The sequence below is a fragment of the Salmo trutta genome, chromosome 7 (assembly GCF_901001165.1).
Source record: "Salmo trutta chromosome 7, fSalTru1.1, whole genome shotgun sequence".
Classification (NCBI taxonomy): domain Eukaryota; kingdom Metazoa; phylum Chordata; class Actinopteri; order Salmoniformes; family Salmonidae; genus Salmo; species Salmo trutta.
In genome coordinates, this window is record NC_042963.1 from 46,672,887 (window position 1) to 46,693,159 (window position 20,273).

Genomic DNA, 20,273 nt, shown 5'->3' on the forward strand with positions numbered 1-20,273 from the left:
AATATAATTTTAGATTCTTCAAAGAAGACACCCTTTGCCTTGACAGCTTTGCACACTCTTGGCATTCTCTCAACCAGCTTCACCTGTAATGCTTTTCCAACAGTCTTAGGAATTCCCACATATGCTGAGCACTTGTCGGCTGCTTTTTCATCACTCTGCGGTCCAACTCATCCCAAGCCATCTCAATTGGGTTGAAGCTGGGGGTGATTGTGGAGGCCAGGTCATCTAATGCAGCACTCCATCACTCTCCTTCTTGGTCAAATTGCCCTTACACAGCCTGGAGGTGTGTTGGGTCATTGTCCTGTTGAAAACAAATGATAAGCCCAAACCAGATGGGATGGCGTATCGCTACAGAATTCTGTGGTAGCTATGCCGGTTAAGTGTGCCTTGAATTCTAAATACAATCACTGACAGTGTCACCAGCAAAGCATCCCCACACCATAACACCTCCTCCTCCATGCTTTACGGTGGGAAAAACACATGCCGAGATCATCCATTCACCTACACTGCGTCTCACAAAGACATGGCGGTTGGAACCAAAAATCTCCAATCTGGACTCAAGACCAAAGGACAGATTTCCACCTGTCTAATGTCCATTGCTCGTGTTTCTTGGCCCAAGCAAGTCTCTTCTTATTGGTGTCCTTTAGTAGTGGTTTCTTTGCAGCAATTCAACCATGAAGGCCTGATTTATGCAGTCTCCTCTGAACAGTTGATGTTGAGATGTGTCTGTTACTTGAACTCTGAATATTTATTTGGGCTGCAATTTCTTAAGCTTATAACTCAAATGAACTTATCTTCTGCAGCAGAGGTAACTCTGGGTCTTCCTTTCCTGTGGCGGTCCTCATGAGAGCCAGCTTCATCATAGCGCTTGATGGTTTTTGCAAATGTACTTGAAGAAAGTTCTTGAAATGTTCCAGATTGACTGACCTTCATGTTTTAAAGTAATGATGGACTGTCATTTCTCTTTGCTTATTTGAGTTGTTCTTGCCATAATATGGACTTGGTCTTTTACTAAATAGGGCTAATTTCACAACTGATTGGCTCAAATGCATTAAGGAAAGAAATTCCACAAATTAACTTAAGGCACACCTGTTAATTGACATGCATTCTAGGTGACTACCTCATGAAGCTGGTTGAGAGAATGCCAAGAGTGTGCAAAGCTGTCATCAAAGCAAAGGGTGTCTAATTTGAAGAATCTCAAATATATAATATTTTGATTTGTTTAACACTTTTTTGGTTAGTACATGATTCCACGTGTTATTTCATAGTTTTGATGTTTTCACTGTTATTCTACAATGTAGAACATTAAAAAAAAAAAAAAAAAAAACATGGAATGAGTAGGTGTGTCAACTTTTGACTGGTACTGTATATTAGCCATGGTATAGTGTGGTAGGTATAGCATGTTATAATATTATATAGGTCTTGCCTATGGTGAGAGACCCCTCTCCTGGCTCCGAGTCAGTCTCCAGGTCCATCTCTCTGATCAGCACGGCCATGGCTGCCAAAGGGTTACGGACATCCTGTAGTTTGTTATGGATGTCCTCGATCACATTCTCACTACGGTGGGAATGAAATATGCATAACAGTCAGTCACGAAACTCCACATAGCACGGCAATGCCTGCATGTGAATGACCCATAGGAGGTCAAGAACATTTGTTGGTTGAAATTCTTTTTCCTATGACAATTTTTTCCCAAATCATTAATTGACTTTCAACTGGCCTCCATAGACAGTACATAGTAATTTTCAAAAACTGTTGAGGTGTGTGCGTACTGACTTGTCGTTGGCCAGTAAGTTCTCCAGCACCATCTCCGCAGCCCTCTCAGGTGACTGGAGATGTTCTAGGGCTTTCTCCATCTCATAGGCCATGTCCCCCGGCACCGCGTCACTCACCAGCCTCAGACACTGCACCAGCTGCAGCACGTCACGACCAACCTCCGGGTCTGGACATAGGGAAACATGGTACGAGGTGAAACTGGGATGAGTTAGGGAGTCCTGCAGAGCCAAAATGGCAAACAATGTCTACCTTTTCAACAAGGAGAAACAAATTCACATTGAACCACTTAAAGCCAGAATGGCTACACTTGACAAAAACCCAGTAGGTAAAGAGCTCTCTGGATCTAAAATGGCTACTATACATTCTCAGTAGACACAGATGAATGAGAGAGGTCTTTACCTTCAGCCACGTGTGTCTCTTCCTCTGAGAACAGGTACTCATCAAAAGACAGGTACAGGTGCTCCACAGGAAAGCAGGGCACCAGGAATGACACAAAGCCCTGGATCAAACACAGTCACTTATTGACTGCAATCCAGCAAAATTATTTGAATATGAAACATGAAAAAAGTATGTTTTAAATGACCAGGTTTCCTTTGTCCCCTTTTGGGTCACATGATCCCAAATCAACTAAACATATGCAAGAATGTAGTCTCTCTTCCAATCTGTACCTTCTTCAGCACACAGACCATGTGTGTATGTGGGTTGAGCAGCAGGCCCAGCGGTGTGGCCAGAGCCTCCTGGTACTGTAGACAGCAGGCATAGAACTTGGACCAGAACTCCACCTGTAGCTGCCTGTATTCCTCCTGGCTGAACTCAAACTCTGTCACACTGCTCTGCAGCTAGAGGGGGAGAGAGTCATACATGTAGGAAACGTAGCAGAAACAAGCTGAGAAAAAAGGAGACGGTGTGTGTGTGTGAGTCAGATGGAGAGAATACGCAGAAAGCAGGGAGCCTGGTCTAGCTTACCTCCTTCTCCACAGCCACCGTCACCTCTTTCTTGAGGGTCTCCCAGGGGAGATCAGTGATTCGCTCTGTGCCTCTCCTGTAAATCTGTAGGGCTTTGACTAGAGCAGAGGCAGTGAATCTCAGGGGGGAGAAGAGCATGTCCAGATAGGTCTCCTGTCATAACACAATAGATATGACAAATTAGCTTGAATAAAAAATGTAGTTTTTTTCCTGATGTGGGTAGGCGCAATAGTGACAATATGGAATAGGAGGATACTGATAAATTGCAATGATGTTTGGATAGAGGGCGATGTCATCAAATCAGGTTCTGATTATTCCGTTAATTTAATAAATGAAATCAGATTAATCAATTCAAATCCCATTTGATATCAGTGATGAATGATGTGGTGTCGTCTTACCCTGGGGTCCTGGTCTGCTCCGATGTGGACCTCTTCCTCAGGGGCAGGCTGCACAAAGACCTGGTTCCACTGACCTACCGTGGAACTGTAACGTCACAATGGAGGTAAGCAGAGTAGGAAATGGACAACACTCCAAATTATATTCATTTCCCCCCAGAAAACTAAATTCACAATGTTACAGAGATCATCTCTTGATATATAGGCATACAAGTCCATTATGGATAAGAGCGTCTGCTAAATGACTTAAATGTAAATGTACTATCCAAAGGATAATCGAAACATGTCATGCTCACTGTTCAAAGTTGATGTATTTCACCACGGTTTGGTTGGTATCGTCCAGCCACAGGCCCCAGATGTCCGTAGAAGTGAGAGCAAAGTCCACCAGTGTCTCCTAATCACACAGGAAAGGAGTCAGGCTGACAAAACATTATATTACTGAGATGAGACTTTCCGCTAACTAACACACAATATCAAAATTCCAGACACATTACAAACCGACACATTCTTCCGCAAAGACAACCCCTACCCACTCTCTCACACACACCCTCCAGACCTCTCCTTCAGTTACCTGTGTGGCAAACAGTGAGGAGATGTGGTCCAGGCTGTAGCGGTTGTTGTCTGTGGCCACCAGCTGCAGCACAGTGAACTGTCCCCTGGAAGGTACGGCCAGGTAGATGGCCAGACACAGCCCCGTGGAGGAGAAGGTTAGCCGCAGCCGATGGCCCTGTCCTGAGGAACGCGTCACCCCCCGGCACGCTGGCATGTACTCCAACATGTCAGCCTCCATCAGACATGCCTGGTCCTGTAGGGTGAGGGAAGGAGGGACTTCCCATGTTAGCAAAAAACGGTTTCGGTTAGATTTTTTTTAAATTATTTATTTTGTTGATATCCAGGTTAATATTCCTCATCATTTAATCAATTAGGCCTACTTTTAGATCCAAATGAAGAAGTTCAACATCCTTCCTCTAAAGGACAAAGTTGCAATCCGTTGGGGTGAAACTGCTATGTCCATTTGCGATATTACAACAGAGACGTCACTTTATTAACAAAAAAAGAACACTTATTCCCTCGGAAATCATTGCACATGGGATAGAACGGCAGAGTATGTATGTACTACCATTTATTTTGTTCTACGTTTCTTGGGGAGACCAGTGGCACTGTTTCACAGATCTCAGCTTTAACAGGATCTTTATTTTATTTAACCTTCATTTAACTAGGCAAGTCAATTAAGACAAATTCTTATTTACAATGACGGCCTACACCGACCAAAGCTTAACCCGGACAACCCTATGGGACTCCCAATCACGGCCGGTTGTAATACAGCTTGGAATCGAACCAGGGTCTTTAGTGACGCCTCTAGCACTGAGATTAAGTGTCTTAGACCGCTGCGCCACTCGGGACCCCAAAATGCCATGCTTCTGACAACAGAATTCAATAGAACAATCTCTCTATAGGACTGACCCTATAGGACCACATGCGTAGTTTATGGTCCTGACACAGAGCCAAGATGAAGGTGTCGTCCTCCAGTTCCCTCACAGCCAGACTCAGGGCCAGGTCCCCAGGGCTCTGCTCACCTCTGGACAGGACACACACACCCACGAACAAAAGAACCAGGGTTGGTTTACACAACGGGGTGATTACACGGACCCAGACTCAATCTATTAATGAAGTAAAAAACATGTCTTCTAACCTGATGGCAGTTGGCATCCAGCCAGCCAGTCTCTGCATCACAGAGCTTGTCTTCAGCTCCAGAATGGTCACGCTGGCCTTTGTGTCGTGTGGGGGCAGTGTGACGACCAGGATACCCCCTGCAGGTGATGCAAGGGCGTAATGGGCCTCTCCCTGGTGGCTGAGCCAGGCTGCTGAGGCGGTGGGGCCTACTGTCTGGCCCACAGGGCTGGGGATGACTGCGCTGTGGGCCGGGTCCTGCAGACTCATTTTCCCCACGTCTGTAAATATGGACTGCATCTGGAGCTCTGTCACCAGCTCCTGTAGGAGAGAGGTAAGGGAGAAAAAAGTATCTTTGTATACAGCACAGTGTGCTGGGAAAAGGTTGTGTTGCTCTGTCTGTCAGAAAAGTAAGAACATTGATTACGTCAACCAATTAAAAACAATGTTTCACACAAATAATTTCTCCCCACTCCACTGCGTCGGACATACGATTCATGCATTTTGGTTTAAAAGCATCCTAATGAGGGACTTACGCTGCGGTACATGCGTGTGGGGTGTGGCAGCACCAACCGGTGCACAGTCTGGTTGGTGACGATGAGGATGGTGACATTGTTGAGGGTCTCCTGGACGTGTACGCCTCCGGGCAGCAGAGGGCAGTGTGTGATCTTGAGTTTAACAGCATTGTTCAGTAGGTTGGTGTCCAGAGACTGCTCCACCAGCTGCACTGTGTCCCCGGAGGTGGACCTGGAGAGAAGACGTAGCTGAGACAGCACGTCAATCCCAATAAAGCCCTCAGAGGTGTGTGGGTGATGCATGTCAAAACAATTCTGCATTGACATATGAAAGCTAGCCTGGGTCAGTGCCAGCTGCGTTGTATGGATTCTCAGTCTGGATGCTGTGTGATAGAACCCGTGTCACATACAGTGGTACTGTTAGATTCTTGGTTAAACTTGGAACATGGCTATCCTAGAGACTGGTTTTGACATCAGAAGTTAATGGTTATCTGTAGGAGCCAGATGGCTTTGGGATGTGCTGGGTGGACGGGAGGAAGTCATATGATTGCTATAGGGGATACGGGTGGACATCTGTGGATTAAGCAAATGAGGGGTTGAGGTCAGGTCAAATCCCCTTAAGGGAGAAATGATGGTTTAATACCCTATTACCCTCTTCCTGTCAAACCATAATTGATGTAAGGATTGGAGAGGAGGAGGAGGGCCTATATTGGAGTATGTACACTTGTGGTGATGGAAACATGTTTTGTCTAATGCAGCTGTATTGATCCTCTGGGAAGAATAAACTTGGTTAAGCTTTCATAATGTCCGTACTCAGAATTAGAACCTAACAGTACATAGTGATGTTATGTTTGATACCGGAGCCTCGAGACAGGCGTCGAAATCGCTAAGCAGTTTACTTCAAAGCAGTGGTCCCTCATGACTAGTCCAGGTCTACGACACAGTCTGGAAGACTAATGTCATAGAACAGAGACTGGCTAGGAATACTTAACATACCAGCGTTGATAAAAACACAAAAAGACAGAACAGAAACAAAGAGAGTACATCAGAAGTATGCTATATATACAAAAGTATGTGGACACCCCTTCAAATTAGTGGATTTGGCTATTTCAGCCACACCCGTTGCTGACAGGTGTATAAAATCGAGCACACAGCTATGCAATATCTATAGACAAACAGTGGCAGCAGAATGGCCTTAGTGAAGAGCTCAGTGACTTTCAACGTGGCACCGTCATAGGACGGTGCTGACTTTCCAGCAAGTCAGTTTGTCAAATTTCTGCCCTACTAGAGCTGCCTCGGTCAACTGTAAGTGCTGTTATTGTGAAGTAGAAACGTCTAGGAGCAACAACAACGGCTCAGCCACGAAGTGGTAGGCCACAGAAGCTCACAGAACAGGACCGCCGAGTGCTGAAGCACGTAAAAATCGTCTGTCCACAGTTGCAACACTCACCACCAAGTTCTAAACTGCCTCTGGAAGCAACGTCAGCACAAGAACTGTTCGTTGGGAGCTTTATGAAATGGGTTTCCATGGCCGAGCAGCCACACACAAGCCTAAGATCACCATGCGCAATGCCAAGCATCAGCTGGAGTGGCGTAAAGCTCGCCGCCATTGGGAAAGGGGGATACCTAGTCAGTTGTCCAACAATGTATTCAACTGAAATGTGTCTTTCACATTTAACCCCAGGGATACGGCTCATAAAAATGTGATTAATTTAAAAAAAATATATATATATATATATATATATATATATATATATATATATATATATTTTTTTTTTCCCCCACATTTTCAAACAGTGCATTTAGTAAGGCCCGCGTCCATAGACATGCCAGCTCTACTGGTAGTACTGTTACTACCAGCAGTACTACACCTGCACATGTTGACGACACAAGTTATTCTGCTTCCACAAGCACATCCAACGCTAACATCAGTAATTCTACATTTGTTGTTAGCGCAGCTAGCATGGACATTGACAGTTGTGAATCTGATGCAGCCGAAGAGCTACTGCCCCCTTACCCGGGAAAGCACCGAACAACAGACAGGGACGTTGGACCATCGAAGAGGCGCAAATATGATGAGAATTACATTGATTTGGGGTTCACATATTTCGGGAGTAGTGCCTTTCCTCAGCCACAGTGTGTTATAAGTGCAAAAGTACTATTTCACAACTCGATGAAACCTTCTCTCTTGCGCAGACATTTAGAAACAAAACATGCCAATTTGAAAAATAAGCCACGGGAGTTTGAGCGAGAATTAAGACAACTTTCAAGTAGTAAGACATGATTAAAATCAACAGATACCTTTAATGAGAAGGGGCTGGAAGAGTCTTATATGGTGAGCTACCAACTGGCTAGGACAGGCAAGCTCCATACTATTGTGGAGGACTTCATTCTTCCTGCTGCCGCAGATATGGCTGGGACAACGCTGGGGGATAAGGCCCAAAAAACTATACAGACAATGGCTTCATCAAACAACACTTTCACAACACATCAGTGACATGGCAGGAGATATTTTGAAACAATTACTGCTTTGCATACAAGCCAGTGAATTCTATGCGTTACAGCTGGATGAGTCAACAGACAAGGTGGGCCTGGCACAGCTCCTGGTATATGTCTGTTACGTTTATGGGGGGTCAATTAAGGAAGACATCCTCTTCTGCAAACCAGCACAGGAGAGGATATTGGACAGGACAGCTTTGTGACAGCAAATGGACTTTGGTGGTCAAGATGTGTTGGTGTCTGTACTGATGGCGCAAAAGCCATGACAGGGAGACATAGTGGAGTGGTAACGCGCGTGCAAGCAGTTGATCCCGACACCACTTGGATACACTGCAGCATCCACCGAGAGGCTCTTGCTGCCAAGGGAATGCCTGACAGCTTGAAATACGTTTTAGACACTACAGTGAAAATGGTTAACTTTGTTAAAGCAAGGACCCTGAACTCTCGTGTATTTTCTGCACTATGCAAAGATATGGGCAGCGACCATGTAACGCTTTCACAACATACAGAAGTGCGCTGGTTATCAAGGGGCAAAGTATTGACACTTTTTTTTTTTTTTATTGAGAGACGAGCTTAAAGTTTACTTTAGACAGACAGAGGTCATGAGCAAATTGTTCAGCATGTTTTTAAAAATATATAGATTTTTGGGAGGGACATATTCAGGATGCTACCCTAAACATAACATTCACTCCAAATCGAAACTCCAAACCTACAACCTGATTTTTGGATAGAATTTACTTGGAATGCTTCCTACACTCAAGGATTATTATTCCCAAACAAAACATCAAATACTCTGGCAAACAAGCAGAGACCTGAAAACACCATCCAACCTGGAGCTGAGTGAGTAATGCTTAGTCTGAAGCAATTCTTTTACTTTCAAAAGCCAATTACAATGATAGATTTTACTTAATAAAGGACAGAATGCTCAGGCTACCAAGCTTTGCTAGGACTTAGAGTTACATCTTCAATTAGCACTGACGTGTGAAGCGAGAGGTGTCAAAGCCTTTGAGCCCAACAAATGGCAGGCTACCCCACCCAGATCCCGAGGACTTGAAGGCCCCTCCCCCTCTCTCGAGCTTTCGCTCGCCTCCAGCACACATGCACTGTTGGGGCGAGTGACTCTGAACTTACAATGCCTAGCCAAGTCGTTATACATTTCATTTTTTTATTGTACATTTTGCTATTTGCCTCGTGACTCCTGCATGCTTTGTTAACTACGAACTTTCTTTACCCAACCGTGGGACAGTATGTTTGTTCCCACTCGGGACTCTGACTCTATTGGTTACACAGACTTTTGGCCTCCCATCCTCTTCTAAACACCTCTCGCCGGCTTTGTATTCATGTTACCTGATGAAGTTGCTGTACAATATGATCTTGTTGCCATCTGATGCACATTCAGATGTTATAAAATCAGCACTGCAGCGCTCTCCCTGTTCTATGCCCTTGATTGTATTACTGTTGATGATATCTGGAAATGTGCATGCACACCCTGCCCATCTACTGTTGCTAGCCCCAATTCTGACTTGTGCTCTGATATCTGCTTCACTGATTTCTGTTCCCGTAAAAGCCTGGGTTTTCTGCACGTTAACCTGTTAGGGCTAGGGGGCAGTATTTACAAGGCCGGATAAAAAACGTACCCGATTTAATCTGGTTATTACTACTGCCCAGAAACTAGAATATGCATAGAATTATTGGCTTTGGATAGAAAACACCCTAAAGTTTCTAAAACTGTTTGAATGGTGTCTGTGAGTATAACAGAACTCATATGGCAGGCAAAAACCTGAGAAGATTCTGTACAGGAAGTGCCCTCTCTGACCATTCCTTGGGCTTCTTGACTCTTTTTATTGAAAACGTAGGATCTTTGCTGTAACGTGACACTTCCTACGGCTCCCATAGGCTCTCAGAACCCGGGAAAAAGCTGAATGATGTCGAGGCAGCCCCTGGCTGAAAAACATTAGCGCCTTTGGTAAGTGGTCTATCAGAGGACAATGAGACTGAGGCGCGTGCACGAGGCGACCCCATGTTTTTATTTTCTCTCTCTTTGTACTAAAACACAGATTCCCGGTCGGAATATTATCGCTTTTTTACGAGAAAAATGGCATAAAAATTTATTTTAAACAGCGTTTGACATGCTTCGAAGTACGGTAATGTTATATTTTTTCGAATTTTTTTGTCACGAAACGCGTCGGGCGCGTCACCCTTCTTTACACTTCGGATAGTGTCTTGAACGCACGAACAAAACAGAGGATATTTGAACATAACTATGGATTATTTTGAACCAAACCAACATTTGTTATTGAAGTAGAAGTCCTGGGAGTGCATTCTGACGAAGAACAGCAAAGGTAATAACATTTTTCTTATAGTAAATCTGACTTTGGTGAGGGCTAAACTTGGTGGGTGTCTAAATAGCTAGCCCTGTGATGCCGGGCTATCTACTTAGAATATTGCAAAATGTGCTTTCACCGAAAAGCTATTTTAAAATCGGGCATAGCTAGTGCATAGAGGAGTTCTGTATCTATAATTCTTAAAATAATTGTTATGTTTTTTGTGAACGTTTATCGTGAGTAATTTAGTAAATTCACCGGAAGTTTGCGGGGGGTATGCTAGTTCTGAACGTCACATGCTAATGTAAAAAGCTGGTTTTTGATATAAATATGAACTTGATTGAACAAAACATGCATGTATTGTATAACATAATGTCCTAGGCGTGTCATCTGATGAAGATCATCAAAGGTTAGTGCTGCATTTAGCTGTGGTTTGGGTTTATGTAACATTATATGCTAGCTTGAAAAATGGGTGTCTGATTATTTCTGGCTGGGTACTCTGCTGACATAATCTAAATGTTTTGCTTTCGTTGTAAAGCCTTTTTGAAATCGGACAGTGTGGCTAGATTAACGAGAGTCTTGTCTTTAAATGGTGTAAAATAGTCATCTGTTTGAGAAATTGAAGTAATAGCATTTCTAAGGTATTTCAATAACGCGCCACAGGATTCCACTGGCTGTTACGTAGGTGGGACGATTTCGTCCCACCTTCCCTAGAGAGGTTAACACTAGAAACTTATTACCTAAAATGGATCAATTGAAAGTGTTGGTTCACAGCTCCAATCCAGATGTGTTGGTCATTACTGAGACGTGGTTAAGTAAGTGTTTTGAATACTGATATTAACCTTTCTGGTTATAACCTTTTTCGGCAAGACAGATCTTGAGTGCCAATCTTTACCAAGGATCACCTTCAGTGCTCGGTTGTCTCCACCAAGTCTGTCCCCAAACAATTTGATTTGCTGGTTTCAAGTATTACACTTTCAAATAGCTCTTTGTTGACTATTGCTGGGTGCTATCGTCCTCCGTCAGCACCGGCCTGTACCCTACCTGCCCTAAGCTCTCTCTTGGCCCCTTACACTAAGTCTGAATTTGTCCTGCTAGGTGACCTAAACTGGGACATGCTTAAACCACCTGACCAAGTGCTAAAGCAATGGGAGTCCCTAAATCTTTCTCAGATTATTACCAATCCCACAAAGTATGTCTCCAAACACCCAGAAAAGGCTATTCTTTTTGATGTTATCAGCACAAATAATCCAGATAGGTATCAGTCTGGTGTTTTCTGTAATGACCTTAGTGATCACTGTTTTACTGCCTGTGTTCGTAATGGCTGCACAGTGAAATGACCTGTCCTGATTTGTCAGACACTTGCTAAAACTTTAATGAGCAAGCCTTCCTTCATGAACGGGCCTCTAAAATGGTATAGAATCAGCTTGATCCTCTCTGTCGAAGACGCTTGGACCTTCTTTTTTTGATATTTTCAGTGGTATTGTTAACAAACACGCCCCCACAAAGAAAATGAGAATTAAAAACAGGTTCAGCCCCTGGTTCGACCGTGATCTTGCAGTTACTATACCTCAAGAAATGCATTTGGCGAAAGGCTCGGCACACACACTCAGGCTGACTGGCTCTTGTTCAGGCAAATGAGAAGTGCACTCAGGCTATCCAGAAGGCCAAAGTTAGTTACTTTAAGGAGCATTTCTCTCTCTCTGTGGGTGTAACCCCAAGAAGTTCTGGAAACTGTTAAAGACCTGGAGAATAAACCCTCCTCCTCACAGCTGCCCATGTCCCTTAAAGTTGATGTGGTTGTTACTGACAAGAAGCACATGGCGGAGCTCTAATCACCACTTCATTAAGTCAGGATTCCTATTTGACTCAGACATGCCTGCTTGCCCGTCCAACATTTCCTCATTTCCCACCCCTTCTAATGTGACTATCCCCGATGCTTCTCCCTCTTTCCCCCTGCCCCGCTACAAAGTTTCTCCCTGCAGGCAGTCACTGAGTTCGAGGTGCTAGAGGAGCTCCTGAAACCTGACCCCAAAAGAACCTCTGGGTCAGATGGTTTAGACCCTTCTTTAAAGTTTCTGCCCCTATCATCGCCCAGCCTCTCTCTCTCCTTTCTGGGGAGGTTCCCATTGCGTGGAAGGCAGCCATGGTTCGTCCTTTATTTTTAGGGGGAGATCAAGCTGATTCTAACTGTTATAGGCCTATTTCTATTTTGCCCTGTTTATCAAAAGTGTTGGAAAAACTTGTTAATGATCAACGGACTGGCTTTCTTGATGTCTATAGTATTCTTTATGGTATGCAATCTGGTTTCCGCTCAGGTTATGTATGTGTCACTGCAACCTTAAAGGTCCTTAATGATGTCACCATTGCCCTGGATTCTAAGCAATGCCGTGCTGCTATTTTTATTGACTTGGCCAAAGCTTTTGATACGGTAGACCATTCCATTCTTGTGGGCCGGCTAAGGAGTATTGGTGTCTGAGGGGTCTTTGACCTGGTTTGCTAACTACCTCTCTCAAAGAGTGCAGGGTATAAAGTCAGAAAATCTGCTGTCTCAGCCACTGCCTGTCACCAACGGAATACCCCAAGGATCAACCCTAGGCCCCACGCTCTTCTCAATTTACATCAACAACATAGCTAAGGCAGTAGGAAGCGCTCTCATCCATTTATATGCAGACGATAGTCTTACACTCAGCTGGCCCCTCTCTGGATTTTGTGTTAAACGCTCTACAACAAAGCTTTCTTAGTGTCCAATAAGCTTTCTCTGCCCTTAACCTTGCTCTAAACACCTTCAAAACAAAGGTCATGTGGTTTGGCAAGAAGAATGCCCCTCTCCCCACAGGTGTGATTACTACCACTGAGGGTTTAGAGCTTGAGGTAGTCACCTCATACAAGTACTTGGGAGTATGGCTAGACAGTATACAGTCCTTCTCTCAGCACATATCAAAGCTGCAGGCCAAAGTTAAATCTAGACTTGGTTTCCTCTATTGTAATCGCTCCTCTTTTACCACAGCTGCCAAACTAACCCTGATTCAGATGACCATCCTACCATGCTAGATTACGGAGACATAATTTATAGATCAGCAGGTAAGGGTGCTCTCGAGCAGCTAGACGTTGTATGTATGTATATATATAATTTTTTATCCCAGCCCCGTCCCCGAAGCAGGTCTTTTGCCTTTTGCTAGGCCGTCATTGTAAATAAGAATTTGTTCTAAACTGACTTGCCTAGTTAAAGGTTAAATAAAAAAAATTATACAAATACTGACCATAATTTCCCTTGTCTGACCACTTGCATGATGAGTTTCTCACACGACTGGCCTATCTGGGTAATGATTTCTTTCTCACCTAAATGATCAGAATCTAGGATTACAGGGACTCTCCGCAACTATATTCAATGTGCGGGATAAAATTGAGGCTACGATTAAGAAGTTGGAGCGCTACTCTGTCTGCATTAACAAGGACAACACAGCTCTCTCCATTAGACGTTGACCGATTAATCGGAATGGCCGATGAATTAGGGCCGATATCAAGGTTTCATAACAATCGGTAATCGGCATTTTTGGACACCGATCATGGACGATTACATTGCACTCCACAAGGAGACTGCGTGGCAGGCTGACTACCTGTTATGTGAGTGCAGCAAGGAGCCAAGGTAAGGTGCTAGCTAGCATTAAACGCATCTTATAAAAAACAATCAATCTTAACATAATCACTAGTTAACCTCTCTGGGACATATGGAACGCTAGCGTCCCACCCGCGGGACACACTGCCAACAGCCAGTGAAATAGCAGGGCGCCAAATTCAAAACAACAAAAATCTCAATTCTATTCTCAAACATACAACTATTATATCCCATTTTAAAGATAATCTTCTCCTTAATCCAACCACATTCTCCGATTTCAAAAAGGCTTTACGGCAAAGCATAACATTAGATTATGTTAGGACAGCGCTTAACCCTTTCACGCGTACCATCACACGGGGTGTGATCGTTCTACAGTGGTCCCTGAAGCGTACGATCACACACCGTGTGATTAGAACACTAATTTAGAACGCTCATTTAGAACGGCCAGTTTCGAATGACGCAACAATCAACATTTGAGCTGGCCACACTTTTTGCAGAAACTATTTACACAAACACAGTCCTTACAAAGTTATGTCCAGAATGTGAGCAGTTTATTTTTGGATGCAATGTTCAGATATTCACAGAAGTATCTATAGCATAACACAATCATCCTAACCGGAAAAATGTAGGCTACATTTGTCCTAGCGCTGAGGAAAGATTGACGCAACACAAGCGGTCATATTTTCTAACTCTCGGCTGACATAAACTACACTAAGTAATTGCTATTAGCTAATTCAATGTAAAATTAATCACATCACGGTTGAGCTCACCGTTGATCAAAATAATTGAGTAAAACACTTTCTAGAAATCGAAAGTAATCCGACGATTAGTTTCAGTGCGCAGCCATGCTTTTTTACCTCACAGACACCGAAGATAATAAGAGAAGACAAGATGAGTTGATGAAGGGGTGTGGTCTACCATCATTCACATCCCACATTCACTTCCTGAAGTTCTCAAAAAATGAGTGAACCCTTACTCACCTCATTTTGTTATAGCATCTTTGGTCCGACAGACGATCAAGTGAAACCCAGAATGCATTGTATGTCAACAAACATGGCTCCATACACATAGCTGGAATTAGCTTAGCTCATCATAATCAGTACAACCTTCAAAACATTATTTTACACACATACACACAGCTCAGTTGGTAGAGCATGGTGTTTGCAACACCAGGGTTGTGGGTTCGATTCCCACGGGGGGGCCAGCACAGAAAAAAAAAAAATTATGAAATGTATGCATTCACTACTGTAAGTCGCTCTGGATAAGAGCGTCTGCTAAATGACTAAAATGTAAAATGTAATACTATGCGCCCTTTACAATTTATGCAAAAATCGGAACGCATGATTTATCACGGGTAATTGAAAAACGTAAATAAAATAGTAAATATATCAATAATACCACACAAAACATTTTCTGATAGTGATTTATTGATACAAATTGCGCGTTTAGGCAGTCAATCACGGTAACCTCTCACTCCCACTCTGAGCATTCAGTGTTGTTGTTTATGTAACAATCACATCGTGGAATGGAGAGAACGTTCGAACATCACGTGCATAAAAAAACTCACGCTGGGGCGACCGTTAGAGATATTTGGAACTCACGCGTGAAAGGGCTAAACAAGAAGAAAAAAAATAATAATACAAAAACCAGAAATACAGCTAAAATTAAATCACTAACCTTTGATGATCTTCATCAGATGACACTCCCAGGACTCAATGTTACACAATACATGTATGTTTTGTTCGATAAAGTTCATATTTATATCCATAAACCCCATTTTACATTGGCGCGTGATGTTCAGAAAATGTATTTCCTCCAAAACATCCGGTGAATGAGCACATCAATTTACAAAAATACTCATCATAAACGTTGATAAAATTTACAACAGTTATTGAAAGAATTATAGATACACTTCTCCTTAATGCAACCGCCCTGTCAGATTTCAAAATAGCTTTACGGCGAAAGCACATTGTTCAATATTCTGAGTACAGAGCTCAGCCATCAAAGCAAGCTATATAGTTACCCGCCAAGTTCTGGAGTCAACTAAACTCAGAAATAGTATTATAAATCTTCACTTACCTTTGCTGATCGTCGGAATGCACTCCCAGGACTCCCACAAGAAATATTTGTTTTGTTCGATAAACTCCATATTTATGTCCAAATACCTCCGTTTTGTTAGTGCGTTCAGATCACTAATCCAAAGGCATAATGCGCGAGCGCAAAACCCGAGACGAAAAGTCAAATAGTTCCATTACCGTTTGTAGAAACATGTCAAACGATGTTTACAATCAATCCTTAGGGGCTTTTTAACATAAATCTTCGATAATATTCCAACCGGACAATAGCGTATTCATTACAGTGGAAAAAGAAGGAGCGGCGCGCCTGTGTGAGTGCGCAGTAAACAACTCACTTTTCCCAGGCTTGAGACAGCTCTTATTCTCTGCCCAGTAACAATAGAAGCATGAAACAAGGTTCTAAAGACTGTTGACATCTAGTGAAAGCCTTAGGAAGTGCAAAATGACCCCACAGACACTGTAGTTTGGAAAGGCAATCAGTTGAAAAAACTACAAACCACTTCCTGGTTGGATTTTTTCTCAGGTTTTTGCCTGCCATATGAGTTCTGTTATACACAGACATCACTCAAACAGTTTTAGAAACTTCAGAGTGTTTTCTATCCAAATCTACTAATAATATGCATATCCTACCTTCTGGGCCCGAGTAGCAGGCAGTTTAATTTGGGCACGTCATTCATCAGAATTTCCGAATACTGCCCCCTGTCACTAAAAAGTTAACTACACATGGTTGATGATATTACTAGTTTATCTAGCTTGTCTTGCGTTGCATATAATCAATGCGGTGCCTGTTAATTTATCATGGAATCATAGCCTACTTCGCCAAATGGGTGATTTAACATGCGCATTCGCGAAAAAAGCACTGTCGTTGCACCAATGTGTACCTAACCATAAACATCAACGCATTCCTTAAAATCAATACACAAGTATATATTTTTAAACCTGCATATTTTGTTAATATTGCCTGCTAACATGAATTTTTTTTAACTAGGGAAATTGTGTCACTTCTCTTGCGTTCTGTGCAACAGAGTCAGGGTATATGCAGCAGTTTGGGCCACCTGGCTCGTTGCAAACTGTGTGAAGACTATTTCTTCCTAACAAAGACAGCCAACTTCGCCAAACGGGGGATGATTTAACAAAAGTTCCTTTGCGAAAAAAGCACCAAATCATTGCACGAATGTACCTAACCATAAACATCAATGCCTTTCTTAAAATCAATACACAGAAGTATATTTTTTTTTACATCTGCATATTTAGTTAAATGAAATTCAGGTTAGCAGGCAATATTAAACTAGGGAAATTGTGTCACTTCTCTTGCGTTCATTGCACGCAGAGTCAGGGTATATGCAACAGTTTGGGCCGCCTGGCTCGTTGCGATCTAATTTGCCAGAATTTTACGTAATTATGACATAACATTGAAGGTTGTGCAATGTAACAGCAATATTTAGACTTATGGATGCCACCCGTTAGATAAAATACGTAACGGTTCCGTATTTCACTGAAGGAATAAACGTTTTCTTTTCAAAATTATAGTTTCCGGATTTGACCATATTAATGACCTAAGGCTCGTATTTCTGTGTGTTATTATAAAAAACAACATTTGAGAGTGCGCTGACCCTGGTGCATGGGGTTACGCAGCTGAAGGTTGAGTGTTTGAAGGGGTATGGGACTATAAAAAGTTTGGGAACCACTGTTCTAGACGATTCTGTGCTTCCAACTTTGTAGCAACAGTTTAGGGAAGGCCCTTCCCTGTGCACAAAGTGAGGTCCATACAGAAATGGTTTGTCTAGATCGGTGTGGAAGAACTTGCCTGGCCTGCACAGAGCCCTGACCTCAACCCCATCGAACACCTTTGGGATGAATTGGTTACACTGACTGCGAGCCAGGCCTAATCGCCCAACATCAGTGCCCGACCTCGCTTATCCTCACGGCTGAATGGAAGCAAGTCCCCACAGCAATGTTCCACATATAGTGGAAAGCCTTCCCAGAAGAGTGGAGGCTGTTATAGCAGCAAAGGGGGGGGATCAACCTCATTAATGCCCATGAATCTGGAATCAGATGTTCAACGTGCAGGTGTCCACATACACTACATGACCAAAGGTATATAAGAACATACATACATACATACATACATACATACATACATACATACATACATACATACATACATACATACATACATACATACATACATACATACATACATACATACATACATACATACATACATACATACATACATACATACATACATACATACAAAGCACAACTTGCAAGTAGCCTAGTGGTTAGAGCGTTGGACTAGTAACCGAAAGGTTGCAAGATCGAATCCCCAAGCTGACAATGTAAAAATCTGTCCTTCTGCCCCTGAACAAGGCAGTTAACCCACTGTTCCTAGGCTGTCAGTGAAAATAAGAATTTGTTCTTAACTGACTTGCCTAGTTAAAAAAAGAAATAATAATTATACCTTTATTTAACTCACCAGTGTATGAATCTGTTGCTTGTGATGGACAGGAGTTTTCCACTTCCCTCATAGTGAAAGCCTCCTGCGCTGTCTGGGTATATCACACTGCCAGGAAGAGCATTCAGACCTGTCGAGAAACCACACATGACCTCTGGTCAGTTCCAATAGAAGCTTTCACATGGTGGCTTGGCTTGTTGACAGTTTCAAACTGTTTAGGTCTGACAGGTGGTTGACCACTTGTTAGGTTTGCACCATCACAACGCTCTCTTTGCCCGATAACTAAAAGACAGCTGTCAATAAATGAGTTAAATCAGATGTGTTAGAATGCATGTCACTATAAAACCAATTGTCTAGCATTGACTTTCATGAACTGGAAGCTAACGCTACTCATGCTACGCTGTAAAACGCGCAGACTATGGAAAGCTGCTAACAACAACTCATGCACCAGGATACCGATACTTGATCATGATTTCGGCGTAAGGTGTAGCTAAAGCGCGGTACGGTTGGCTAACTTTGGTTTAGGTTGGCGCTCGGGGGTAACAAAATGCACCTGCAGAGGATACCGTTATCATACTAACTAGCAATATAGCTTGTTAGCCACACGCCAGCTACATGTCAATAGTTAGCATGCATGGTGAGTCACTCACGACCACATTCTATACACAGTTTGTCATATAAACCGTTCATTTGAGCAAATAAAGAGCGGATCATTCTTTTAATATTCATGAAGATGTACCTAGGTTTAGAGTTATTTCCCGGAATGTTGGTAGGGTTTCCCTCTCAAACCCACTTATTTCTATGAAACTCCTTTCTAAAACCGCCGCCATCTTCCTCGCATTGCGTTGTGGGATTGACAAGGAAATGTACCGCCTTCTATACTGGCCTTTCAACATTTTAAAGCTGTATTAGCTAGCTTCTCCAAAGAGAACCTCTCTGGCTCTTATAAAATATAAGACCTATTCATTTAGCTACAGTAAAATAAGAAAAATAATACTAGGTATAGCTAGTATTATGAATAAAAAAAACATTTCACAAATAATAGTGATTTAGGACACTCAAATGTCCCAATTCTATAGAATAGAAAAGTTATTGTCGTGTTATTCTGAGCCTTTGGCTTCACACTGACATTTACACCAACATCCAAGTATTTTCTGGATGTGTCAGAAGGGTCTAATTGGTTCCCCTAATAGTTAATATTGTACAGAAATGTCCTCATTGGACAGAAAAGGTCACACCTCCCACCCACCCTTGAGCCATATTATATTGTTGATCTGTTGATCTGAGATAAATGTAAAAAAATTACGTAATATTATGTATATGAAATATACAGCATTAGCCAACATTCAAGACACAACTTGAAGTCGCAGATTAACTGGCTTCCATAGTGTTGCGCAGTCAAATCTGTCACAGTAAAGGGCAAACAGTTGTGACTGCTTATCAAAAAAATGCATAGTTTGGCTAATGACTCATATCATATGAATATATATACAGTATACTAGGTCTATACAATGTCATAACGTCAAAGTTTCAAATGAAAAAGATTAGGCTCAACTCTTTGCTGACATTGGTTAATGGATCTAAATGTATATTCATTTAATTGATTTTACCTCATATCAATCATTTTATTGAGCAGTACTGTAAAACTGTGGGCAGTTCTGGCTCGCACAAGGCTTACTTACTTACAGTGCCTTCAGAAAGTATTAACACCCCTTGACTTTTTGCACATTTTGTTGTGTTACAGCCTGAAATGAACATATCATATATCATATCATAACATTTCAATTTTTTTGTCACTAGCTGACACACAATAACCAAAGTGGAATTATGATTTTAGAAATTTTTATAAATTACTAAAAAATGAAAAGCTGAAATGTCTTGGGAGTCAATAAGTATTCCATCCCTTTGTTATGGCAAGCCTAAATAAGTTCAGGAGCAGTGCTTGACTTGGGCAGGAGCTCACCGGAGCTGAGTA

General features: G+C 42.5%; 1 protein-coding gene across 2 annotated transcripts in view; it reads right to left on the minus strand.

The window, feature by feature from the left end:
* Positions 1-19,202, minus strand: part of LOC115197537 (nuclear pore complex protein Nup160) — a 34,794-nt gene extending 15,592 nt beyond the window's left edge. The window contains exons 1-13 of one of the 2 annotated variants that reach the window (XM_029759172.1): positions 19,038-19,184; positions 18,320-18,428; positions 5,345-5,555; positions 4,831-5,129; positions 4,602-4,716; positions 3,709-3,942; positions 3,434-3,531; positions 3,141-3,225; positions 2,743-2,895; positions 2,445-2,615; positions 2,176-2,275; positions 1,777-1,942; positions 1,427-1,557 (exon numbers count right to left, since the gene is read on the minus strand). In XM_029759172.1, the coding sequence (XP_029615032.1) occupies positions 1,427-1,557; positions 1,777-1,942; positions 2,176-2,275; positions 2,445-2,615; positions 2,743-2,895; positions 3,141-3,225; positions 3,434-3,531; positions 3,709-3,942; positions 4,602-4,716; positions 4,831-5,129; positions 5,345-5,555; positions 18,320-18,428; positions 19,038-19,128 (1,963 nt within the window). In that variant the 5' untranslated portion in view covers positions 19,129-19,184. Of the gene's footprint in view, positions 1-1,426; positions 1,558-1,776; positions 1,943-2,175; positions 2,276-2,444; positions 2,616-2,742; positions 2,896-3,140; positions 3,226-3,433; positions 3,532-3,708; positions 3,943-4,601; positions 4,717-4,830; positions 5,130-5,344; positions 5,556-18,319; positions 18,429-19,037 lie in introns of both variants that reach the window. The other variant, XM_029759173.1, reaches the window with a different exon arrangement.
* Between the last annotated feature and the right edge of the window lie 1,071 nt (positions 19,203-20,273).